This window comes from Pongo abelii, chromosome 18 (genome assembly GCF_028885655.2).
Source record: "Pongo abelii isolate AG06213 chromosome 18, NHGRI_mPonAbe1-v2.0_pri, whole genome shotgun sequence".
Classification (NCBI taxonomy): domain Eukaryota; kingdom Metazoa; phylum Chordata; class Mammalia; order Primates; family Hominidae; genus Pongo; species Pongo abelii.
In genome coordinates this window covers 34,097,796-34,124,583 of record NC_072003.2, presented here as the reverse complement: position 1 = coordinate 34,124,583, position 26,788 = coordinate 34,097,796, and the positions used below count along the sequence as shown (strand labels likewise).

General features: G+C 45.6%; 2 protein-coding genes across 6 annotated transcripts in view; both read right to left on the bottom strand.

Annotated features, from left to right (window-relative positions):
• Positions 1-654: 654 nt before the first annotated feature.
• On the bottom strand, positions 655-25,568 carry LOC100455560 (nuclear pore complex-interacting protein family member A7-like). 5 transcript variants are annotated; one of them, XM_054533818.2, is made up of 11 exons: positions 20,233-21,567; positions 14,875-15,003; positions 11,388-11,487; positions 11,086-11,224; positions 8,021-8,122; positions 6,952-7,012; positions 6,807-6,842; positions 6,670-6,731; positions 6,458-6,552; positions 5,220-5,293; positions 655-3,461 (listed from the first exon to the last, which is right to left on the bottom strand). In XM_054533818.2, exons 1-11 carry the CDS (start codon positions 20,296-20,298, stop codon positions 2,364-2,366), a joined length of 1,962 nt encoding a protein of 653 aa, XP_054389793.1. In that variant the 5' UTR covers positions 20,299-21,567; the 3' UTR covers positions 655-2,363. The 5 variants fall into 5 exon arrangements, with proteins under 5 accessions (XP_054389793.1, XP_054389794.1, XP_054389791.1 ...); XM_054533819.2 differs by having other exon boundaries at positions 5,220-5,290; XM_054533816.2 differs by having other exon boundaries at positions 6,670-6,842; positions 20,233-21,568.
• Positions 22,541-26,788, bottom strand: part of LOC112131899 (ubiquitin carboxyl-terminal hydrolase 31-like) — a 60,427-nt gene continuing 56,179 nt past the window's right edge. Inside the window, 2 exon segments of the mRNA XM_054533815.2 lie at positions 22,541-25,499; positions 25,501-26,788. Coding sequence (XP_054389790.1) covers positions 25,460-25,499; positions 25,501-26,788 — 1,328 coding nt within the window. The 3' untranslated portion in view covers positions 22,541-25,459.

Below are 26,788 nucleotides of genomic sequence, written 5' to 3'. Positions count from 1 at the left end.
CTACATATATGAACAAATCCTTTATTATTATTATAATATTTTTTGTGTGAAAGCGTTACAAATTTTTTCACTTGTATGTACAGAGAGGTTTTTCTGAATATTTATTTTAAGGGTAAAATCACTTTTGCTTGAGTTTATTACTGCTTGAGGTTGAGCCTTTTGAGTATTTAAAAAATATATGCCAAGAGAACTACTCTCCCAAGGAAAATATTGCCACTATTTGTAGACAATGTAACCTTCAAGCATGTGCTACTTTTTTGTCCCTGTATCTAAATCAAATCAGGAACTGTGTACATATTTTTTAAAGATTTGCTTTTGAAACTTGAAGTCTTTAAAACAGTGTGATGCAATTACTGCTGTTCTAGCCCCCAAAGAGTTTTCTGTGCAAAACCTTGAGAATCAATAAAGACGGAAGGGAGAAATTGGAATGTTTTAACTGCAGCCCTCAGAACTTTAGTAACAGCATAACAAATTAAAAATAACTCATGCCACAGTATGTCGTCTTCGTGCGTCTTGCAATGAACTGTTTCAGTGGCCGGTCCTCTTTCTTAGTATATGAAAGGACAAGGATTTTTGTTCTTGTTGTTATTTTAAGTTTACTGGGGAAAGTGCATTTGGCAAAATGAAATGGTAGTCAAGCCTATTGCAACAAAGTTAGGAAGTTTGTTGTTTATTATAAACAGAAAGTATGTGAAAGTACACTTCAGATAGAGTTTTTATTAATTACTTATTGCCTAGATTTTCAATAGACAATCCAAAGTCTCCCCTTCGTGTTGCCATCATCTTGTTAAATCAGCCATTTTAGAGAGGCACGTGATGAGTGTTGCAACATAATGAAAAAGATGGCTACTGTGCCTTGTGTTAATGAATCATACAGTAATCTAACCTGGAAATGAATGAAACTATTACTCCTGAGAATTACACTGTATAGCCCCACAGGTAAAATTTAATTCAAAACATGTTAAACATTACTTTCATGTACTATGGACAAGTAGAAATAGGTTTACATTACTGGATTTTCAGAAGTAAGTAGTTTCCCTTTTCCTAGTCTTCTGTGCATGTGATGATAATTTCTTTTACTGCATTATGAAATAAAAGAATTATGTATTTTAACTAAAACAAAAAAATAAAAACAATAACAACAAAACAGAGAGAAAATAATCAACTAGAGAAAATGGTACAGGTCCCAGGGGACATGAGACTGGAAATGTCAGTCATCTCAAAAAATCATCAACTAGAGAGGAAGAAAAGGTACCAGAAGACACTTGAGGGGAGGTGTCTGTGATGCCAGAAAATCATCAGCTTGAGAAAATGGTAGGAGTCCCAAGGGAAAGTCAACTGCAGGTGTCTGCGGTCTCAGAAAATCATCCGCTGGAGACGGTGGTTGAGGTGCCAGAAGACATTCGAGGGGACATGTCTGTGGTCTCAGAAAATCATCAACTGGAGAATGTGGAAGAGGAACCAAAAGACACTTGAGAAGTGTCTTGAGTCTGAGAAAATCATCAGCTGGAGAAAATGGTACCAGTCCTAGGTGACACTTGATAGGAGGTGTCTGTGGTCCCAGAAAATCATCACCTGGAGAAGGTGGAAAAGGTATGAGAAGATGCTCAGGAGGTGTCTGCAATCTCAGAAAATCATCAGCTGGAGAAAATGATCGTGGTCCCAGGGGACCGTTGATGGGAGGTGTCTATGCTCTCAGAAAATCATCAACTGGAGAAGGTGGAGAGGTACCAGAAGACACTCAGGAGGTGTCTTGAGGTTGAGAGAATCATCAACTGGAGAAGGTGGAAGAGGTATGAAAAGACACTCGGTGGGGGTGTCTTCAGTCTCAGAAAATCATCAGCTTGAGAAAACAGACCAGGTCCCAGGCGACAGTGGATGGGACGTGTCTGTGGTCTGAAAATATCATCAACTGGAGAAGGTGGAATAGGTACCAGAAGACACTCAAGAGGTATCTTGAGGCTCAGAGAATCATCAACTGGAGAAGGTGGAAGAGGTATGAAAAGACACTCAGGGGGTGTCTTCAGTCTCAGAAAATCATCAGCTTGAGAAAATGGACCAGGTCCCAGGCAAGAGTTGACAGGACGTGTTTGTGGTCTGAGAATATCATGAACTGGAAAAGGTGGAAGAGGTAGCAGAAGACACTCGGGAGGTGTCTTGAGGCTCAGAGAATCATCAACTGGAGAAGGTGGAAGAGGTATGAAAAAACAGTCGGGAGGTATCTTGTTTCAACTAAAATCATCAGCTCGAGGAAATGGTACAGGTCCCAGGTGACAGTGGACAGGAGAAGTCTGGTGTCAGTAAATCATCAACTGCAGAAGGTGGAAGAGGTACCAGAGGACACTCAGGAGGTATCCTGAGGCTCACAGAATCGACTGGAGAAGGTGGAAGAGGTATGGAAAACACTTGGGAGGTGTCTCGAGTCTCGGAAAATGATCAGATTGAGAAAATGGTCCAGGTCCCAGGTGAGAGTGGACAGGAGGTATCGGTGCTGTCAGAAAATCAACTGGAGAAGGTGGAAGAGGTACCAGAAGACACTCGAGGGGTATCTTGAGGCTCAGATAATCATCAACTGGAGGAGGTGGAAGAGGTACGAAATGACAGTCGGGAGGAGTCTTGAGTCTCCGAATATCATGAGATTTAGAAAATGGTCCAGGTCGCAGGTGAGAGTGGACGGCAGCTGTCTGTGGTCTCACAAAGTCATCAACCGGAGAAGGTGGAAGAGGTGCCAGAAGACACTCAGGCGCTGTCTGGAGGCTCAGAGAATCATCTACTGGAGAAGATGGAAGAGGTACAAAAAAACAGTCGGGAGGTGTCTTGAGTCTCCTAAAATCATCAGCTCGAGGAAACGGTAGAAGTCCCAGGCGACACTCGACTGGAGGTGTCTGTGGTGTCAGAAAATCATCAACTGGAGAAGGTGGAAGGGGTGCGAAAAAACAGTCAGGAGGTTTCTTGAGTCTCCTGATATCATCAGCTCGATGAAATGGTACAGGTCTCAGGTGACACTGGACAGGAGGTGTTTGTGGTCTCAGAAAATCATCAACTGGAGAAGGTGGAAGGAGTACCAGAAGACACTCGGGAGGTATCTTGAGTCTCAGCGAATCATCAACTGGAGAAAGGGAAATTGGTATGAAAAGACCCTTGGGAGGTGTCTTGAGTCTCGGAAAATCATCAGCTCGAGGAAGTGGTTCAGGTCCCAGGGCACACTCGTCTTGAGGTGTCTCTCTTCTCAGAAAATCATCAGTTGTAGAATGTGGTTGAGGTCCTAGTGGACACTGTAGTCGAGAAAGACTCAGAGGTCTCAGACACCCTTTAACTGATGGACGTGGTTGACCTCTCAGATAACACTGAGTTGGAGGAGGTAGCTTGTGGCCCATCCTTTTTCTTAAAGTTTCAGCTGTGAGGTAGGGCCAGTAGGGCAATCCTGAGGAATGATGGTGCTCCACTGCCGCCATCCTGACCTGTAGGGCCGAAGGAGGAAATGTTTTCACACATATTCATTTGATGGACAAAATTACCGCCACCAACACAGGCTGCACCTTCTGTTGCTGGTGATAGATTTTTGCACCTTTCCATCCTCCAGATTTCAAAATAGCAGTATCAGTGTCATAATATCACCCTTCCACTGAGTACTGCCCACAGCTGGGGAGTAAAGAAAAGTCATTGGGACACACTGTTGTCTCCACATGCTACTGTGTCTGTTTGCAAATGTAGGCAGGCTGGGGTCCTGCCCCAGGGAAGACAGAGTCACAACAGAGTAATAAAGAAGCATGTTTGAGACACAGGAGTGTCTATGTCTATCCTCTTTCCTCCCTCACAGCCATCACCAGAGCATGTTTCTTGCACCAGGTCAACAGAGAGTAAGAGAGGCATGAAAAGCCCATTGTCCACACATGTTGCAACTTGTTTTTGGAGAATGTTTTCCAGGCCTTTTATGTTCTGTCTCTGATTCTCAGAACTCCGCAAGGTCAGTGTGACCACCCTGCTCCAAATCAAAGAAAACAGAGGTTTCCAGAGGAAGGAGAAATTGTGCCCAGGGTCACACAGCTTGCAAGAGGCAGAGTGGAAGTTGATTCCAGCTCTGCCTGTGGGACCCTCTCATTTCCCCTCTGTTTCCCTTCTGGACAAAGGATCTTCTTCACTCTGGAGGTGCCACCCATGAGAACAAAGAGCTCTGGAGATATGTGGATTCCTGAAGAGCTTCAGGGGAACTGGGAGAGGGATTTCTGACAGAACAATCTTACCTCAAGAAGTCAGTTAGACATGGCTGTAATATTTCTTTTCACTCCCAGGTAATACCAAATTGTAAGTGCACTAGGACATAAAGAATACTTTTGTCCATGGAAAAATGAGGTGGGAATTCTAAACAAAGCAAGTTTTAAAACTGTGTTTCACTTCAAGTGTACAAGTCCCATCATGTGTAATCATAGGACTCGGCAGCTTTTGAAGGTACAGAGGCCACACAAGAGCCAGCTTAGCTGAGCATCATTTAAGGCCTTCATTTGGAATTGTCCCTGTGGGTAATAAGTTACATTCACTCTTCACTAATTTAGAGTCAGGGCCTATTTGCTATTACAAATATGGAACCCCTGACACTTAGAATATTAGATCAGGGGCCCCACTGGGTGGGTATGAAGGTGTTTTTGCACAACACGGTTACCAACAGGGATGGGACTGTGATGAACTATGGAATTGGCCTTGTCAAAGAGCATTCAAAATTGCACAAAGCACAAATTAATGTTAGATTAATGCGTTTTCACTATTTTCACTTCTGGGAATACAGAAGATATTTCAAACATTAATCACCTACATTATAGCAGAATGCAAGCAAAATCACAGCAAAAGAAAATCCCACATATTTCGGAAATGAGACCCCACAACATCTTGGGTAAGGTGGATCAGTCAGAGTTCACCGCACCATGAGACCTACAGTACTGGAGGTCAGTGGTGCCTCCTCATGTTATTTCTGGAAACAGAACAGTAAAAGCCCTTCAGCCCTCAGTCCCTGAGCTTTTATGGATTCTGGAGGTGCCACCAACGATGATCAGCTGGGAATGGAGAAGCCTGAAAGCTCATGGAGAAGATTTTGCTTCTCAAGAAGTCGAGACAGAAAAGGCACCACAGAACCCACAGAGCAGAGGCCAAGCCAGGAGAGGGCGTTGTCGGAAAAGACCAAAGCATCCTGATATAGGAAGAGTGAAAACGTCCCCAGCATTTACCTTTGTCTTCTCTGTGTTTTCAGCTTGGACGCCGCTGCTATTCCTCATGGGAACCGAATGAGGTCCTGAATCTGCTAAGGGCCAGAGAAGGGAATGGGGCTAAATCTGGCTTGCATGTTCTGTGCAGAATAAGAAACCTCCACACCCTCCGCTGCCATCTCACTCTCTGCCACACGGGTCTCTTACCAGAGGCACAGGGTTTATTGACCACATGCCTCAGAGGACTCTGGAGCCCTCTGGACCCTCATCCTTGAGGAAGATACCACAGAGCCCTGGTCCAGGGGTATTCTTAACTCTCAACAGGCTGTGAACAGGTCGGGCTCTAACCAGCTGGAAATGAGCTCTAAATCAGTACATATCAGAGGAAATCACTCATCATGTGAGCACAGACTCAAAATTAAAATAGGAACAGCCATGGTTGGAAGAATATCAATAAACCCTGGACAGGAACAGCACTGCTCCTCTTCTTCAAGCCATAGGGACATTTAAAATTCTGTGGATTCATAGTTAATCTAACTTTCATACCTGGCCAGGTATTATCAATACTTGTGAACAGAAATGGACATAAAGAGATGAACAATCATGAGAAAAGGTAAGAGCTACAGAAATTAACTGGAAAGTTTTAGGGTTACACTTCAAATGTTAGAGGAGTAGGATTACATAGAAATTTAACTTACTAATGGAGTTATATAGTTGACAATAAACAACTTAAACAAAAAGAATGAAGGAAGTTCCAAAAAGTGTAAATAAATGCTTCTTTTCTTAAAGCAGATCTCAAGCTACAATATTGATCCATGAAGACACGGCCAGAAAATCTGTGCTCTCATCAGCACATGTGGCTCCCATTCTAAAGTGCTATTGTTGTTTTCTCAAGTGAAAGAAAAAGAAATCCTTCACACTGAGTGAAGGTGGAAAGGGGAGCTGGCCCATCTGCCTTCTAGGATCATCTCCTCAGTTAAAAGTAACCAAGACATCAGGGTGGGGCAACGTCCACAGTCAGTGGAGTGGCCTGAGCTCCACCATTCACAGGGGACTAGCCAAGAGCCATTCAGCTCGGGCACCTGAGAAAAATAGGGTCCTGTCACCCAGCGAGACAACTGTTCTCTTTATAAGTGCTTGGAATTGTTTCCAGGAAACATAACAATCACCCCACCCGAGCCCTCATCCCCAAAAGGAGAAGCAAGGTGTGTGGATTGTGCAGCAGAAATTAAGTGGCTGCCTTCACAGCGAGCTCCTACCCCTCCAGAAAGGTTTCTCTAGGCCCAGTCGTCCCTGGACTGGCTCCTGACTCATGTGTCTCTCTGGCACTCTCTGCTTTTGCCTCATTTCACACCTAGAAGACATAGAAAGAATTGACTTGAAGAATTAAAACACCAAGTTCTTTACTAGATGCTCAAAGCTTTATCTCAAAACAAAAACATCCTTTAAAATGTCCATCACAATGACCTACGTGTGCCGCTTGTAGGCAGCCTTCCTCTCTGCCATCCCCCTTTGCAAGGCTTGAGCACAGAGCTGTGGGGAGAAAAATACATCCATGTCCTGACCTGGCAGACTATGTCCAAAAGCAAGGAAAACAAACAAACTTACTGAGTTGGCAAGAGGCTTTCTTGCAGAAGGGGCAATCTGAAAAAGCCAACACATGAGAAATTGAATGTTGAGAGAGTCTAAGGGCCGTGGCATCATCTGCATCAGCACTGAACTATCCTGCAACTGTGGGGAGGAAGCTCCTTACTTTGCATCTGTAGTAGTCCTCTGCCCGCCGCCGCAACTCTTGCATGCGTTGAAACAGTTTCCTATGGATTACAATCACTTTCATCAGATAAAGCACCACTTTCAGGATGATTTTAAATAATCTGCCATGTTTCTGTTATCCTCACAACTGTACCTTTACACAATCTATCTATACCTAGAAAACATTTCAGATGGCTATAAGAGTACAGTCTGAGCCGGTCGCGGTGGCTGACGCCTGTAATCCCAGCACTCTGGGAGGCCGAGGCGGGTGGATCACAAGGTCAGGAGATTGAGAACATCGTGGCTAATACGGTGAAACCCCATCTCTACTAAAAATACAAAAAATTAGCCGGACGTGGTGGCAGGCACCTGTAATCCCAGCTACTCGGGAGGCTGAGGCAGGGGAATCACTTGAACCTGGGAGGCGGAGGTTACAGCGAGCCAAGATCACATCATTGCACTCCAGGCTGGGTGACAGAGCAAGACTCCACCTCAGAAAAAATAACAAAAACAAAAACAAAAACAGTACAGTCTGATCCAAACTGTTGCTGTATTGATTCCTCCTCTTTTGCTTACTGCCTGCTGACTTCTGAGTTGACAATTTCCTTCCCATTCTCAGTATATCCCTAATTCATCCTTCATTGAGCATCTTTTATCATAAAGCTCTAGTCTCTTTGTATTAATATCCTTGCTGTGTTTCACAGGGCAGAAACAGCTGGGCTTATAAACAGGCATAGTCCTTTTGAAGGATGTGGTTGATCCTACAACAACACACTTTCCTAAGGATGACAACAACTCACTCCACCCCTAGAATGGCTGGTAACTGAGTTTCCACACAGTCTAGCTGGCAATGGGGTCAGGAGACGTTTTGCTACTTCACATCTTTTGGTCACTGGTAAATCTTAAGGTACTTTGTTTTCTGTTTTGTCAACTCTCTCTCTCTCTCTCTGGATATGTCTTCTGACCATTTGTTTCTATTTCTGCAATTACTGGGTCTAAACACTGTACAAAGGTTAAAAACAACATCCAATGGGGTTTTCCCAAGAGGGTGGGGTTGTTTCTGAACTCACAGGTAGGTGTGTATTTCTTTCATATCCAATTTCCCATTCTCCTCTGCCTCTGATAGCTGCCTCTTGTTTTCTGCTTGCTCACATTGTTTCATATTTTGTTTCCTGCGATTAGAAGGGAGGGAAATGCACACACATGATCCACCAGCCCATGTGGGATTCCCTCTGCCCTTCTGGCATCTGAAGGCTGTGATTCAAAGATCCCCCCTGCAACCTTCCCATAAATGAACCAACTGATTCTCACAACCAAAGGGAGAATTGACACCTCCCACTGAGGGACAAAGAAAAATCACACTCTGGCCTGCTGGCAAGTCACCTGTCATTTCCAGCTCATCTTCATAGTTCTATAGTTAGTCCTATTCTTTAGTAAATAAAGACTATTAAAAGCTTCTATGAAGTGCACTATGTGTGTCTCTGGGGTCAGTCTTGTGCTTGACACAGCAAAAGCTCATTTTAGTTCAGTGTGAAAAACCAGACCTCACCAACTCATCACAACTAACTCCATCGGAAGCAGAGGAATGCTCCTCATCTGACTCCTCCTGTGGGAGACCTGATTCTCAGTCAGAGGCTGATGCCAGAACTGAGACCATCAGCCATAGAGAGATCCTTCCAGAATATGGTGTCATTAACCCTGCAGTTCACTACTGCACTTTGCCATGATTCAGGACTGGAACTCTTGTCATCGACTTTACAGATCCTGGTTGAGAGAAAAGGCAATCTGAATGCTGGGTGCATCTATTGAATTAGAAATGATCAGAATGGTTCCTAAGTCAGGGTGTTATGTCCTGAAAATAGATGACAACTGCAAACCATCCACCCTGGTGTTGACTGACTTTAACAAGGTTCAGTTCACAGAGAGTGAGGGCAGAAAAAGGAAATGGCCTAAAAAGTTAAGTTTGCTGTGTTGCCCTCACACCACTTGATTCATGGTCCTGATCCTAAGGACCTCACCTGATACTTGGTTTTATAGGAAGGATGTGTAAAATTCCCAGAATGCTAGGAAACAGGGACAAAAACACTTCAAAGAGAAAGTTAATGAACTTGTTTCTGACCACAGGGCATCCTTCAGCACATGCTGTCTGGAGTGGCCTCAAACAAGGAGTGTGTGGTGAAGTGCTGAGAATGCAGTGGGAGCAGGGTCCTGTCCCCACGCTAAATGAGCTCACAGATTAATGCAAATGAGAAGCCAGTGAGGACCTCACTACTCCTGCTGTGCACTTGGGAACTACAAACACAAAACCTGACTCTGAAGGGAAGCTAAGGAAGCATTCTAATCTTGAGTTGACATAAGTGCATCTGAAGCTTCTGATCTCCGATGAGAACAATGGGGGACACCAAACAGAATATAAAACCCATGATTGAATACATCAAATTGCTAACATGGCAGTAAACAGACATGAGGTCAAGATGGAGAAGAAGGAAACCCAGGAAGAAAGTCAGCCTTGCATTTGGAATCCATTTCCCTGAGTTTCATTGCTGAATTCCAGAAGGGACTACTGAGATGCAAAGAAGCAGAGCAGCTTTTGCACACATGCATGCGATTAGATGAAAAACAAGTGGATTGAGGGACTGCCAATGAAAGCGACCCGTACTGAAGTCCACTGGCTCTGGTTGATACCCAGAAGAGTCACACATCAGAACAGAGGTGGATAGGAAATACCCTGGCCTTTGTAGGGACTGAACCTGCACTGACAACCTCAATTGCAGCCTGTATGGAGGACCCCTCACTATCCCCCAGATGTAGACTCCCATTTCTTCTGCAGCAAGATAACATGCTACTAGGCCTCAATTCATTGCTAAATACTTTTTAACAAGTATCTCACATTTAACAAAAAAAGATCAGTCATATGGCAGCAAAATACAATGTAATATGACCAAAACGTGAAAGACTGTGAAAATGAATCTGGAGGTGACCCAAGCATTGAATTCAACAATCCAGGCTGGGAGCAGTGGCTCACGCTGGGAGGAAGACGCAGGCAGATCACCTGAGGTCAGGAGTTCAAGACTAGCCTGGCCAACATGGTGAACCCCGGTCTTTACTAAAAATACAAAAATTGGGCTGGGCACGGTGGCTCACGCCTGTAATCCCAGCACATTGGCAGGCCAAGGTGTGCGGATCATGATATCAGGAGTTCTAGACCAGCCTGGCCAATATGGTGAAACCCCGCCTCTACTAAAAATACAAAAATTATCCGGGCATGGTGGCATATGCCTGTAGTCCCAGCTACTCAAGAGGCTGAGGGATAAGAATCACTTGAACCTGGGAGGCGGAGGTTGCAGTGAGCCAAGATCACACCACTGCACTCTAGCCTGGGTGACAGAGTGAGACTCTGTCTCAAAAAAAAAAAAAAAAAAAAATTGGCTGACTGTGGTGGCACACACCTGTAATCCAAGCTACTCGGGAGGCTGAGGCAGAATTGCTTCAACCTGGGAGGCAGAGGTTGCAGTGAGCCAATATTGCGCCATAGCACTCCAGCCTGGGTGACAGAGTGAGACTCTATCTCAAAATTAAAAAAAAAAAAAAAAAGGCTGGGTATGGTGGCTCATGCCTCTAATCCAGCACTTTGGGAGGCTGAGGCGGGTGGATCACCTGAGGTCAGAAGTTCGAGACCAGCCTGGACAACATGGTGAAATCCCGACTCTACTAAAAATACAAAAAATTAGCTGGGCATGGTGGTGGGCACCTGTAATCCCAGCTACTTGGGAGGTTGAGGCAGGAGAATTGCTTGAACCCAAAAGGCAGTGAGTCGAGATTCTGCCATTGCACTACAGCCTGGGCAACAAGAGCAAAGCTCTGTCTCAGGAAAAAAAAAAAAAAAAAAAAAGAGAAAGGAAAACCAATGCCAGTACTAGCACCTCCTCTTCCCCCAAAAAAATTACAAACAAGAATGTAGGAAGGGAAAGGAATTATGCGGATTAAACTAATCAAGCAGAAAGGACAAACTCAATTTTGAACCCACTGAATTTGCCACAAATACTGTAGAAAATATTCTCAAGGACTTTACAGTTGTCTACTTTGATTGGCACATGGTTCATAACAACAGTATTTGTGTCAAGGCACATCTTACTCTTCCTTGGCAGTCTTCCTCTGTCCATTGATTTTGTAATGACTGTTGACCTTCCTTGTCACCTTATGGACTTCAGCTCGAACTTTGGCTTCCATATGTCTCCATGAAGTAAAGAGGTCTTCCAGGCCAATTTTAATTCCTGGAAAGGAAGAAACCCTTTTCTTTGTGTGCATACAAATGGACCTCGGCCCTTGGTGAGAGTGAGGAGAGGAGAACGTGAGAAACCTGAGGGCAAGAAGCTGTTCTTTCCCTTTCCAGGGCAAACTCATTTCCACACTATGGGGACTCCAACAGAGCCATACCTTCCCGGCTATGGCTATTGCACCTCCAGGCTTTCCGCTGTACATCCTTGGATCCGTCATGTACATTTTGTGACTTTAAGACAGTCTTGAGGAAAGACACCTAGGAAATAATAATTTAAGAATGACGGCTGGGCACGCTGGCTCATGCCTATAATCCCAGCACTTTGGGAGGCCGAGGCGGGTGGATCACGGGGTCAGGAGTTCAAGACCAGCCTGGCCAAGACGGTGAAACCCCGTCTCTACTAAAAATACAAAAATTAGCCGGGCATGGCTGCGGGTGCCTATAATCCGAGCTACTCGGGAGGCTGAGGCAAAGAACCATTTGAAGCCGGGAGGCGGAGGTTGCAGTGAGCCGAGATCACCGGGAGGTGGTGCATGCCTGTAATCCCAACTAGTCGGGAGGCTGAGGCAGGAGAATCACTTGAACCCAGGAGGAAAATGTTGTAGTGAGCTGAAATTGTGCTATTGCACTCCAACCTGGGCAACAAGATTGAAACTCTGTCTCAAAAAAAAAAAAAAAAAAAAAAAATAGGCCAGGTGGGGTAGCTCACGCCTGTAATCCCAGCACTGTGGGAGGCTGAGGCAGGTGAATCACAAGGTCAAGAGATGGAGACCATCCTGGCCAACATGGTGAAACCCCGTCTCTACTAAAAATGCAAAAATTAGCTGAGCATGGTGGCGCACGCCTGTAGTCCCAGCTTCTCGGGAGGCTGAGGCAGGAGAACTGCTTGAACCTGGGAGGCAGAGGTTGCAGTGAGCCAAGATCACACCACTGCACTCCAGCCTGGTGACAGAGTGAGACTCCATCTCAAAAAAAAAAAAAAAAAAGACATGAATATACGTCACACAACTGAACTGTACACTTCAACACGGTTAGATGGTAATTGTCATGTTATAAGTATTTTACCACAGGTTAACATGTTTCACAACTTGAAAAGGAAGTAATTACCTTCAGCTCTCTGAGTTCTAGAATTTGTAACATTTCACCCCCTGCTCCTTCCTGATCTGCACTGGAGCATCTTCCTTCTATCCCTGCTCTACTCAGAGTCCACTTTCCCTTCCCTCACATCAGCTTCATTGAGGCTGGTTTGAACCTAACGCAAAACATTCTCACTAATGACTGAATTCCCACCAAGATTTCCATATTATCACAGTATGCTTTTAATCTTCTAAGATATTAAATATTTGTTCTCATCATAGCTAAAATGCAATGCAAATCCCATCTCAGATGTGGGTCAGATACCTATGAATCTCCTGAGGTAGTCATTGAAATAACTTTTTTTTTTTTTTTTGAGATGGAGTGTCACTCTCACCCATGCTGAAGTGCAGTGGTGCTACCTTGGCTCACGGTAACCTCCACCTCCCAGATTCAAGCGATTCTTGTGCCTCAGCCTCCCAAGTAGCTGGGATTACAGGTGCCCACTACCATGCCTGGCTAATTTTTGTCTTTTTAGTAGAGATGGGGTTTCACCATGTTGGCCCATCTGGTCTTGAACTCCTGACCTCAAGTGATCCACCTGCCTCAGCCTCCCAAAGTGCTGAGATTACAGGCATGAGCCACCACACCTGGCCTGAAATAATATCTTTCAAATTCTTCGTAGAATTTGTTCTTTTCTGATTTCTGCACATAGGATAAAAAACAAAACATGTAGTAGGATTTCGAGAGAAGCAATGGGTAATCTAAAAAGATGAAAGAGCAACCACATCTATCCCACAGCTACCGCTAGATTTCATAGGAAAGGTAGCTGGCCCAGTTTGGAGCTAGGAGGAATGTCAAACACATGAAGAAATGAGAAGCAAGGAAATGCCATCATGCATGAATGCTTCATGGCACCCATGATGCCCCTGCTTAGGAGGTAGTGGTATAGATGACTAGATGACAAGGACAAAGATGAGAAGGCACAAAGTTGTCCAAGTCAAACAGTCCAACTGAACTTTCCTCAATGGAATTTTTAAAAAGCGGTAAATTTAAAAACTTCCCCCGGCTCACGTGGTGGCTCACGCTTGTAATCCCAGCAATTTCGGAGGCTGAGGCAGGCAGATCATTTGAGGTCAGGTTTTGAGACTAGCCTGGCCAACATGGTAAAACCCCGACTCTGCTAAAAATACAAAAATTAGCTGGACATGGTGCTGGGCACCTGTAATCCCAGCTACTTGAGAGGCTGAGGTAGGGGAATCGCTTGAAGCCAGGAGGTGGAGGTTGCAGTGAGCCAAGATCACACCATTATACTCCAGCCTGGGCAACAGAGGGAGACTCGTCTCGGGGGTGGGGGAAAAAAAAAAACTTCCTCCAATTTATACTGAAAATTCTCTCTTCAGGACTAAGTGGCATAGAGAATGTTAAATGTGCCTCGATATCTTCATAACTCATATATTTTCTGTTTTCTATATATCTTGAAAGGCAGTGCCAAATGACGTGTAATTATCTAGGTGGTAAAACTGAAACATACTTCCTCTTCCCTTGAATATAAAAAAGCATTGTGGTGTTAGTACTTTTATCTTGGATCATTGTTCAGAAGGAGGTTCAGCCCCCACACAACCACATTTTTACTGCCATGAATGGCAAAAGAAAATGTAGAGCTCAACTTACCCAATGGAAAAAAGGCTCAAAAGACAAATTATGGCAGAACTTAGCAGCCAAATTCTTACCAAGTACAGACTTTTGACATACTGATCTCTCTCCAGTTGCCACTGGGAACATGCACTTTGAATGATGTCATTCAAAATTACCCTGCCCAGATACACTTTTCATTGATTCTCTGGAGGGAAGTTCTAAGAGATTCTCTGGGGCTTTCTCTGCATCATGAGACGCAGTGCAGTTCTGCCCTTCACCTTCTGGAAGTTTGTCACCTCGTCCCTATGACCTCAGAGGAACTTTGTCTCAGGCCAATTGTTTGTTCCTTGAGCTCTTCCATTTCCCCTAAAAATCATTTGCTGCCCCTCTAAATGGCCTACATCTCCATCTATCTCCCTCTCCCCTCAGAAGAGGGTGCTCTTTAAGCATCAACCATCCGGCCCTTCTAGCAGTCTCATTTTTCAGCTGGTTCCCATGTTTATGACTGTTCTATGTTTTTCTTCTCCTGTTAAGCTGTCTGTTGTCAGCTCATTTCTGCAGTGAATCTTCAGAGAGGAGACTGGAAGCTTTCCTTCCACCCATATGCTAGAACTATAAAGCAGAAGAGTTTAGAAAGAATTTCCTATTTAAGTGATGAAACCTCATACTCCATTTCTGATAAATAACACTAAGGTTAAAAAAAGTTATTTTTGACCAAAAGCTCTGTTGACATTTTATTAAACAAACACCAACCTATTTAATTTTCATAATGTAAATGGCAGATACTTTCATAATTCTTATGCTAATAAATCATTTTCCTGATTTTTTGGGTAAAACCACATATTCATAATGAAGTCCAGAAACGTGAATTGTTTTAAATAATTTCTTATTTGTGATTACAAGTATACCTCTACAGAAAGTTAGTATACTCACACAAAGGCTAGTTTTCCAGAGGAAAATGGCAAGTGTAGAAATTCCCAGAAACAGAATAATGAAAACTATCCAAGGAATTCCACAAAAGTCAGTCCCAGGATGAAAATCATCAGGCACAGAATTGATAACCTGGAATAATAATAGTTGAAATAATGAAAAGGTCAATGACACTGACAATATTTCACTCAGAAAGAATCATCCTTAGAAACCATCAACCTCCTCCAAAAGGTAACCACATCCCTCAGATATCACCGTGGGATTCCACTGCTACAAAAAAGAACAGAAGTTAGAAGTCTCATGTTTTTCAGATGGCTGGTAGTGTTTTTAGGCATTGCAAATGTGGGGTGTCGTCTTTCTTGGTATAAAGCAGGGACATCCAATCTTTTGGCTTCCCTGGCTATATTAAAGCAAAGTTGTCTTGAGCCACACATAACATACACTAACACTAACAATAGCTGATGATCTAAAAAAAAAAGCTCCTTTTTTTTTTTTTTTTTTTTTGGAGACAGAGTTCCGCTCTGCTCAGTTGTCCTCCTTGAGCCTCCCAAGTAGCTGAGATTACAGGTCTCTGCCACCATGCCCGACTAATTTTTGTATTTTTAGTAGAGATGAGGTTTCACCATGTTGGCTAGGCTGGTCTCGAACTCCTGACAGGCGATCTGCCTGCCTCAGCCTCCCAAAGTGCTGGGATTACAGGTGTGAGCCACCGTGCCTGGCCACTTTTTGCTTTTGTTCTTGTTTGTTGTTTGTTTTTGAGATGGGGTCTCACTCTGTCACCCAGGCTGGAGTGCAGCGGCGTGCTCTCGGCTCACTGCAACCTCTGCCTCTCAGGTTCAAGTGATTCTCCTGCCTCAGCCTCCTGAGTAGCTGGGAGTACAGGTGTCTGACAGTGCACTCAGCAAATTTTTGTATTTTTTGTGGAGATGGGGTTTTGCCATGTTGGCCAGGGTGGTCTCAAACTCCTGACCTCAGGTAATCTGCCCGCCTCAGCCTCTCAAAGTGCTGGGTTTACAGGCAAGAACCACTGCGCCTGGCCAAAATCTCATAATGTTTTAAGAAAGTTTACAAATTTGTGTTGAACTGCATTCAAAACTGTCCTGGGCCACATGCAGCCCATCACTCATGGGTAAGACAAGCTAAGTATAAAGTAATTATCTTATCTTTTCTGTTTTGAGACAAAGGCTTGCTCTGTTACCCAGGCTAGATTGCAGTGGCATGATCTCAGGTCACTGCAACCTCCGCCTCCCGGGTTCAAGCAATTCTCCTGCCTCAGCCTACTGAGCAAATGGGATTACAGATGCCTGCCACTGTGCTTGGCTAATTTTTGTATTTTTAGTAGAGACAGGGTTTCACCATCTTGGCCAGGCTGGTCTCCAACTCCTGACCTCATGATCTACCTGCCTCGGGCTCCCAAAGTGCTGGGAATACAGGTGTGAGCCACTGCGCCTGGCCAGTAGTTATCTTTTCTTTAAAGTTATTTAGTTGTTTTTTAAATTGATGTGTAACATTGGATGCATTTATTATATACCACATGATAAAAGAATCCCTCTAAATAATACTTCTCTGTTGGATTATGTGAATCTTTGTCATTTAAAGCTCAGCATAAGTAAAAAAAAAAAAAAATACAATGAAGGGATTACTTCATTCACAAATAAGTATCAAATTTTAGTGCTTAAAAATTAATAAGGTGGGCCGGGCGCGGTGGCTCATGCTTGTAATCCCAGCAATTTGGGAAGCCGAGGTGGGTGGATCACGAGATCAGGAGACTGAGACCATCCTAGCTAACATGGTGAAACCCCATCTCTATTAAAAATACAAAAAATTAGCAGGGCCTGGTGACACGGGCCTATACTTCCAGCTACTCGGGAGGCTGAGGCAGACGAATCACTTGAACCGGGGAGGCAGAGGTTGCAGTGAGCCGAGCTTGCACCACTGCACTCAGCCTGGGTGACAGAGTGAGACTCCGTCTCCAAAAAAAAAAAAAAATGACCAAGGTGGAGATCATGACAATGGCATGAAGAGTGTGGGATTTCTCTAAGATTGTTCATATTCATTCCATTAGACTCTTATGTGAGTGAAGACGAAGACTTCCCCTGAGTAAGTTCAGATAGCTTGTGATAGCATTTCTACATCGATTCCTCAGGATTTAACTATATATTTTTGAAAACATCTCAATTTTAAATGTTTCTTTCAAGATGGTGAATTAAACAGAAATAGCCCTTCAACAGGTTGAACTCAGCATATGCTGAGTCTGAAATGCAAATGATGGAGTTAGAGAACCATACAACAATGGTAATGATTCAGAAACATGGTGTTGAGCAGAATAAGGCAGACACAAAAGAGTACCTATGGCATGGTATGCATCTGTATACGCGAAATTCCAGAATAAGCAAGCTAACCCATGATAAGAAAGAGACTGGCTGGAAAGAGTGAGAGTTCACTTTCTGGGGTGACATACTAGTTAGATCTTGGCTGGGCATGGTGGTTTACACCTGTAATCCCAACGCTTTGGGAGGCCAAGACGGGCGGATCGCCTGAGGTCGGGAGTTGAAAACCAGCCTGACCAACATGGAGAAACCCTATCTCTACAAAAAATACAAAATTAGCTGGCCGTGGTGGCACACGGCTGTAATCCCAGCCACTCGGGAGGCTGAGGCAGGAGAATTGCTCGAACCTGGGAGGCAGAGGTTGCGGTCAGCTGATATTGTGCCACTGCACTCCAAAGGGCAACAAAGGATATTGTGCCATTGCACTCCAGTCTGGGCAACAAGGGAGAAATTCTGTCTCAAAAAAATAATAATAATAAAATAAAAATAAAAATAATAAAAATAAAATAATGTACATCTTGAACGGGGGTTGGGTTGTGCTGGTGTACGTAATTCCCAAAGTTAGTAAACTTACACTTAAGGTTATATATTTTGGCAGGGCGCGGTGGCTCACGCCTGTAATCCCAGCACTTTGGGAGGCTGAGGCAGGCGGATCACGAGGTCGAGAGATAGAGACTATCCTGGCGAACATGGTGAAACCCCGTCTATACTAAAAATAGAAAAATTAGCCAGGCGTGGTGGTCTGCGCTTGTAATCCCAGCTACTCAGGAGGCTGACGCAGGACAATTGCTTGAACCCCAGAAGCGGAGGTTGCAGTGAGCTGAGATCTTGCCACTGCACTCCAGCCTGGGCAACAGAGTGAGACTCTGTCTAAAAAAAAAAAAAAAAAAAAAAAAAAAAAAGAGTCGTCAAACCAGATGACACAAATCAAATGATATTTCACTTTGTTTTGGTCCATTTTGTTTGTTTGAGACAAGAGTGCAGTGGGGCCATCTCAGCTCACTGCAACTTCCAGCTCTTAGGCTCAAGCGATCCTCCCACCTCAGCCTCTCTGGTAACTGGGATAACAGGAACACACCACCAGGCCCGACTAATCTTTTTTGGAATTTTTTGTAGAGATGGGGTTTTGCTATGATGCCCTGGCTAGTCTTCATCTCCTGGACTCAAGTGCTCTGCCCACCTCGGCCCCCTAAAGTGCTGGGATTACAGGCCTGAGCTGTGTAATTTCATGCCACATGACACAGCCCGGAAACAAGGAAGAAACCCCGCGGGTCCAGCATCTACTCACATAGGTGGGGTGATGGCTGATAAATCCCAGCAGGAGGAGCCAAAAGAGCAGCCACCACACCGACATGTCCTGGTCCTCTCAGGGCGCCCTGAGGCGGCCAGGACAGAGGCGGGGGTGGCTTAGGGCAGGGGGAGGGAAGGGGAAGGGGACGGGGAGGCAGAGGGAAGGGGGAGGGGAGGGGAGGGAAGGGAAGGGAAAGGAAGAGAAGGGGGCTGTTGGGCACCTGGAGGTGGAAGAGGAGGCGGAGGAGGAGGAGAAAGGGGTCTGGGAAAGGATCCGGTTCAAATTAAGTTCTCAAGCGCTGGTGGAAGGTTTAGCTACAGGTCACGGAGAAGGTCAATCAGGGAAGCAACAGGACGTGCAGGGCAAGGGAGCGTGAGGCTTAGGAGCAGTTAGATGGAGACCAAGGTTCTGCTTTCCGCCCAACTGCCAAACCTTCTTCGGTCTGGGCCGTCTCTTAGCAACCCTAGGATTTTATACTCCCTCTCCACCAATCCCTGACACCGGTGGTGCTGCCTCACAATGGACGGTCCGCGGGCGCCCCGCCATTCCAACGCCCCCTCCCCCATCTCAGCCCCCCACGCTCCTCCCAAGGACAGGTCCTCTCTGGAACCTTCACAAACCTGATTTCTGGTCCTCCCCAACCAGCTCCCTGTCCCTGCTTCTGGGCACTCCTTCCTTCCTGAGCTCCCAGGGTTCCTCAAGGTCAAACATGGAGAAACCCTATCTCTACTAAAAATACAAAATTAGCTGGCCGTGGTGGCACACGGCTGTAATCCCAGCCACTCGGGAGGCTGAGGCAGGAGAATTGCTCGAACCTGGGAGGCAGAGGTTGCGGTCAGCTGATATTGTGCCACTGCACCCCAATGGGCAACAAGGGATATTGTGCCATTGCACTCCAGCCTGGGCAACAAGGGAGAAATTCTGTCTCAAAAAAATAATAATAATAAAATAAAAATAAAAATAATAAAAATAAAATAATGTAGATCTTGAATGGAGGTTGGGTTATGCTGGTGTATGTACTTTCCAAAGTTAGTAAACTTACACTTAAGGTTATATATTTTGGCCGGGCGCGGTGGCTCACGCCTGTAATCCCAGCACTTTGGGAGGCTGGGGCAGGCGGATCACGAGGTTGAGAGATAGAGACTATCCTGGCGAACATGGTGAAACCCCGTCTATACTAAAAATAGAAAAATTAGCCAGGTGTGGTGGTCTGCGCTTGTAATCCCAGCTACTCAGGAGGCTGACGCAGGACAATTGCTTGAACCCCAGAAGCGGAGGTTGCAGTGAGCTGAGATCTTGCCACTGCACTCCAGCCTGGGCAACAGAGTGAGACTCTGTCTAAAAAAAAAAAAAAAAGTCGTCAAACCAGATGACACAAATCAAATGATATTTCACTTTGTTTTGGCCCATTTTGTTTGTTTGAGACAAGAGTGCAGCGGGGCCATCTCGGCTCACTGCAACTTCCAGCTCTTAGGCCCAAGCGATCCTCCCACCTCAGCCTCTCCAGTAACTGGGATAACAGGAACACACCACCAGGCCCGACTAATCTTTTTTGGAATTTTTTGTAGAGATGGGGTTTTGCTATGATGCCCTGGCTAGTCTTCAACTCCTGGACTCAAGTGCTCTGCCCACCTCGGCCCCCTAAAGTGCTGGGATTACAGGCCTGAGCTGTGTAATTTCATGCCACATGACACAGCCCGGTAACAAGGAAGAAACCCTGCGGGTCCAGCGTCTACTCACATAGGTGGGGTGATGGCTGATAAATCCCAGCAGGAGGAGCCAAAAGAGCAGCCAACACACCGACATGTCCTGGTCCTCTCAGGGCGCCCTGAGGCAGCCAGGACAGAAGCGGGGGTGGCTTAGGGCAGGGGGAGGGAAGGGGACAGGGACAGGGAGGCGGAGGGAAGGGGGAGGGGAGGGGAGGGAAGGGAAGGGAAAGGAAGAGAAGGGGGCTGTTGGGCACCTGGAGGTGGAAGAGGAGGCGGAGGAGGAGGAGAAAGGGGTCTGGGAAAGGATCCGGTTCAAATTAAGTTCTCAAGCGCTGGTGGAAGGTTTAGCTACAGGTCATGGAGAAGGTCAATCAGGGAAGCAACAGGACGTGCAGGGCAAGGGAGCGTGAGGCTTAGGAGCAGTTAGATGGAGACCAAGGTTCTGCTTTCCACCAAACCTTCTTCGGTCTGGGCCCTCTCTTAGCAACCCTGGGATTTTATACTCCCTCTCCACCAATCCCTGACGCCGGTGGTGCGGCCTCACAATGGACATCCCACGAGCGCCCTGCCATTCCAATGCCCCCTCCCCCATCTCAGCCCCCCACGCTCCTCCCAAGGACAGGTCCTCTCTGGAACCTTCACAAACCTGATTTCTGGTCCTCCCCAACCAGCTCCCTGTCCCTGCTTCTGGGCACTCCTTCCTTCCTGAGCTCCCAGGGTTCCTCAAGGTCAAACATGGAGAAACCCTATCTCTACTAAAAATACAAAATTAACTGGGTGTGGTGGCACATGGCTGTAATCCCAGCCACTCGGGAGGCTGAGGCAGGAGAATTGCTCAAACCTGGGAAGCAGAGGTTGCGGTGACCTGATATTGTACCACTGTACTCCAATGGGCAACAAGGGATATTGTGCCATTGCACTCCAGCCTGGGCAACAAGGGAGAAACTCTGTCTCAAAAAAATAATAATAATAAAATAAAAATAAAAATAAAAAAAGTAAAATAATGTAGATCTTGAACAGGGGTTGGGTTATGCTGGTGTACGTACTTTCCAAAGTTAGTAAACTTACACTTAAGGTTATATATTTTGGCAGGGCGCGGTAGCTCACGCCTGTAATCCCAGCACTTTGGGAGACTGAGGCAGGCAGATCACGAGGTCGAGAGATGGAGACTATCCTGGCAAACATGGTGAAACCCCGTCTATACTAAAAATACAAAAATTAGCCAGGCGTGGTGGTCTGCGCTTGTAATCCCAGCTACTCAGGAGGCTGACGCAGGACAATTGCTTGAACCCCGGAAGCGGAGGTTGCAGTGAGCTGAGATCTTGCCACTGCACTCCAGCCTGGGTGACAGAGTGAGACTCTGTCTTAAAAAAAAAAAAAAAAAAAAAAAAAAGTCGTCAAACCAGATGACACAAATCAAATGATATTTCACTTTGTTTTGGTCCATTTTGTTTTTTTGAGACAAGAGTGCAGCAGGGCCATCTCGGCTAACTGCAACTTCCAGCTCTTAGGCCCAAGCGATCCTCCCACCTCAGCCTCTCCGGTAACTGGGATAACAGGTACGCACCACCATGCCCACCTAATCTTTTTTGGAATTTTTTGTAGAGATGGGGTTTCGCTATGATGCCCTGGCTAGTCTTCAACTCCTGGACTCAAGTGATCTGCCCACCTCGGCCCCCTAAAGTGCTGGCATTACAGGCCTAAGCTGTGTAATTTCATGCCGCGTGACACAGCCCAGTAACAAGGAAGAAACCCCGTGGGTCCAGCGTCTACTCACATAGGCGGGGTGATGGCTGATAAATCCCAGCAGGAGGAGCCAAAAGAGCAGCCACCACACTGGCATGTCCTGGTCCTCTCAGGGCGCCCTGAGGCGGCCAGGACAGAGGCGGGGGTGGCTTAGGGCGGGGGGAGGGAAGGGGACGGGGACAGGGAGGCGGAGGGAAGGGGGAGGGGAGGGAAGGGAAGGGAAGGGAAAGGAGGAGAAGGGGGCTGTTGGGCACCTGGAGGTGGAAGAGGAGGCGGAGAAAGCGGTCTGGGAAAGGATCCGGTTCAAATTAAGTTCTCAAGCACTGGTGGAAGGTTTAGCTACAGGTCATGGAGAAGGTCAATCACAGAAGCAACAGGAGGCGCAGGGCAAGGGAGCGTGAGGCTTAGGAGCAGTTAGATGGAGACCAAGGTTCTGCTTTCCGCCAAACCTTCTTCGGTCTGGGCCCTCTCTTAGCAACCCTGGGATTTTATACTCCCTCTCCACCAATCCCTGACGCCGGTGGTGGAGCGGTGACGCCTGCCATATCATTAAGGAATGATATGGCCTCAGTGCAATGGATGTTTACAAGAAATCAAGAATAAAACTTTTTTTAAAAAGCAAACAAACATTACAGATACAACATTACTGTTGGTGATTATTTTGTGCCTACCAGGAGATGACTGCTCTAATCAGGCCCATCTAGATGTCAACCAGAAACCCAGGCCTATCATCCCTAGCAGATAATTTTTAACCCCAAAGCACATACACGCTCATTGTGCTAAATATTGTTGGGAAAATTTTAAAAAAAAAGACAGAAACCAACACCAAGTCCCCAACCCTACCAATGAACTAAATTGAATCAAGTAACTATTTTCCCACAAGATACTTTCCACCCCAAAGAGCACCTCCAAACTTTTGGGCCAAATAACCTTTCCTGTGGCCTAAAGTTGTACCTAGTTGTTGGAGATAATGAAATTTTCACTGTTTACCAACCATGGAAATAAAATAGCTTCATGATGTCTTGACAATGCCATAATACTTCCTGATTTTTTCTATTAAACCTGAAACAAGGACTAAACTCCATGACATACAGTGTATAGACACTGACATTTTATTCCAGATCCCATGGAAAACCAAAGGGATTTGTAGAAACTTTTTTCCTTTTTAAGTCACTAGACATCGTGGAAAACCCATTCCTAGATAACTCAAGAATAAAAATATTTACCACTGTGAAAATTAAACTAGTTTCTATTAATGTTTAACTACAGCAAAAAAGAAGTGTTATTTAAAAACTTTTGTCTAGTCAAATTATAATTGTTTCAGAGATTCAGACAGGAGACTTCAAATGAGATCTACCTATTAAACAAAAATGAGAGGTTTGAGTTAGACATTCAATTCCTTATATAGATGATCTCTTATTTGGTACATCTTTTTCAGGAGATAAAAGCGATACAGAAAAACGAGAGCGGTGGCTACACACTGATGGGGCTGTGATGTGCTGGGCTGAAAGCAATGACAGCATCCAAGGCAGCCAGTTGCCGCAGATGTACTGAGCAGATGAGAGTGGTGCTGCTTTGAGAACCCACCAAAATCTGAACAGTAAAACCAGGACACCGAGTGAAGAGGTGAGTACAGGGCTGAGTGCAACGGACAACAGGCTCGCAGTCAATGCATCACATGGAGCACTGTGGTAACTTTCACAAGGCTAAACGTCTAAATCTTAAATACTGCCAAGGGTCTAAAATTCCAGCTACCCTCAACGTTAAGTGGCCTCCAGACTTGCAAGTTACCAGCTAATGCACAAATTAGCAGCAAAATAAAAGTTAAGTAACCTACTAAAAACTTTTCCCAAGAGATATTCTTGGGGGGGGGGGGGGGAAGGTAGTGCAGAATTCATAGCTATGCATGCATATGTGTTGTAGTTAATTCACACACACACACACTGAATACTGAATACTGAAAAGGGAGGTTATATATGGATCTGGGCATCAAGGGTTCAAGAAGAACTTGAAGAGTCTGACGAAAAACACTAATATTTAAAAGCACATAAACTTAGCTTGCTGTATTTACTGCCAAAGTGACAAATGCTATTCAGAGAGAATCAAGACCCTCACTCTCTTGACATTTAAAAAAAAAAAAAAAGCTAAAAATTGAGCAGGAAAATATTGCCAGGAGACCTTGAAAAAGCCTGGAAAACTATATATTTTGCTCATCTGTGAGAGTTTTTTTTTGTGAGGTTCTCCTTTGTAAGAAATGCAATTTGCACTGACACGGCCAGATGGAACACACTCCAAAGCCTGCTTGTGAGTTCTGGGTATGAGATGAAATCTTAAAAACAAAGAAGAAATAATAAATGAGTTACCGAAAGGCAGCCCTAACAGAGACTGACAGACAGGATCTGAAGTGCATATGTAATATTTGATCACACAACGCTTCAACATACCACCATTGGCTTTTGGCAGAAGGCAACTTCTTTCCTCTCCAAGCTACAAGATGAGGGAACATGAGCCCACAGACACAGGGCATCGTGGAGCTTCCCACCTCTAACGGAAAAATGCAACACCTCACAAGGAAAATGATGTCCAGTCTTTCACCCAGTTTAGAATCTAGAAGTTTTTTCCAGGAATCTGTCAAAGGTGTTAACTGCTCTACTACAGTGCAAAATTCCAATAGCCTTAGCTAGTAATTTCAGAAGGAAAAAAAAATAAATGAGTGACTGGCTTTCTGGCTATCCAATCTGCCACCTCTTAGGACCTATCCCAAGAGTCAAGACAGGTTTTGGTGCACATGTCACCACAGAATATGAAGGTGGTGAAAGGCTTCATTTCTACCTCGAAAACGTCTATCTGTGGCAGTAGGAGAAATGACACAGTCACCCACATGGCACCTTCCTCTTTAATCCATTTACTGGTGTGCATCCATGCTAGACTAGCTGAGTATATACCTGAGAAACATTAGTGTTAAAATATTGCCCTTTACAAAGACTGGTAGATGGTGCGAAAGTGCAGAAAGCAAGAGTTTTTCCCTCGATTTGTTTCATTGTTAGAGTCACAGTTTTTAGAGCTCCTGGTGCCACCCACAATCCACAGTAAGGACAAGTCCTGCTCAGAAGAAACACGAGTCAGCTCCTTCCTCCTTCTACGCACTAATGGTAGCTTTACTGGTTCACAGGTTTCAAAACCCTCATATCCAAAGAAAGTCATTAGAGTTCTCTAGAAAGAAATATGTACAATTGCTAAAGGGACCATCCTGGGTATCATCTACAATTATTCCAGTTAGCTTGGTGTCAATGTTTTGCCTATGGCTGTTATTTGGTTCAATGGCAGAATAAGGCGATGCTTTGAACAATTTACAATTGAATTAGACACACACACACACACACACACAGACACACACAGTCGGGCATGTGACAAAAAAGTACAAAACAAATGCACAGGAGGCTTTGGTGGGAGGGCAGGGGTTCTAAATAAATAAACATCTTTACAGATAAAACACTTTGATTGCAGAAATATCACTGAGGTTTTTGAGAAGGCCGTGCAGAGGCTTGCATGCGATAACTTTTTTGAGGATTTCTCTGCAGACTGCCTGCCACCCGGAGATGAGGGAACTCCAGAGTCTAGTTGGGAAGACTTGGATTTGCGAGCGGACAGCAGGGAATGTTTGGCAGAAGCAGGGTCCTTGGAGACAAGCTGCTCTTTTCCCGTTATATTTGCATTTGGCTGCTGGGAAGCTAGAGGCTAGTGGCCTTTCTCTACCTTGTCGTCCCCGGTGTTCTTACAGACGGACTTCACAGAGCTCCCACCAGCCTTTTTAGAGAGCAAGGCTGTCTTGCCAAGATCCGTCAAGTGCCGGGTTTCCTTCTGTCTCAAGGCTGATTTGAAGAAGGACAGCCCTTTGTCCTCAGACTTGCTGTCCCTCTTCAAACCAGACTTGATGCTTGTGCTGGGGGAGCGCAGGCTGGCCATAGAGGAGCTCCGCACATGCTTCCCGGCCCCCCTGCCCTCCCCTGCTCGGGCCTGGCCCACCCGAGGGGAGTTGGGTTTGGAGGTGGAGGTGGCGCTGGCTCTGTCAGAACCCAAGCTTTGTCTGGAGCCCTCTCTACTCAAGCTCCGGTCTGAAGTCCTGCTCTTCCCAGGTGGGAAAGGGCTCCTTGTGGCAGGGCCCGAGGCCTTTTTGGCAGATGTGGAGGAAGCAGTGTAGGTGAGGGTCGATGCTGACTTCTGCTTCTGTGGCGAAGGAGATGACACGGAGTCCTGAGATTTCGGGGATGACTCCTTTTTGGGTTGGGCAGGGCCAGGGGATGAATGCCGTCCACTGCCCCTGGAAGAAGAATCTGCTTTGCTGCGGGAGCGGGAGGGCTTTAGAGAGACTTTTACAGGAAGAGGAGAAGAAGGGGATGTACTTGAAAGGGATGACTCCTGGCTTGCCAAGGCCGGTCTCCCCTTCCGCAAGCTTTTCTCTGGCTCAGAAGTGCCTTTGGAATTGGGGGATCTCTTAGTTGTGCTCTCTGGTTTCTTTGCGAGTGAGCCTGGGTGGCTGGGGGGTTTCACCTCTTTGACTGGAGAGCTGTCTACGGAGTCGCTCTGATCCACATAAGCGATCTGATTATTGTTATCAAATGGACTAGAGAGCGGGGGCAGGCAGTCCCCTTGTGCTGAATGTTTGCTCTGTGTATCTACGACACTGGAGTTCAATCTGCGGGTGTCCGATTCATCTTTGAACACACCTTCCATGACAGCCAGAGGGGCAAGGCCCACAGCCTTGTGCTCACGGTGACTATGACTGTCGCTTGGTTCCTGGTAACTGCTAGAAAGGTTCCGCAAGCTACCAAAGCAAGAGA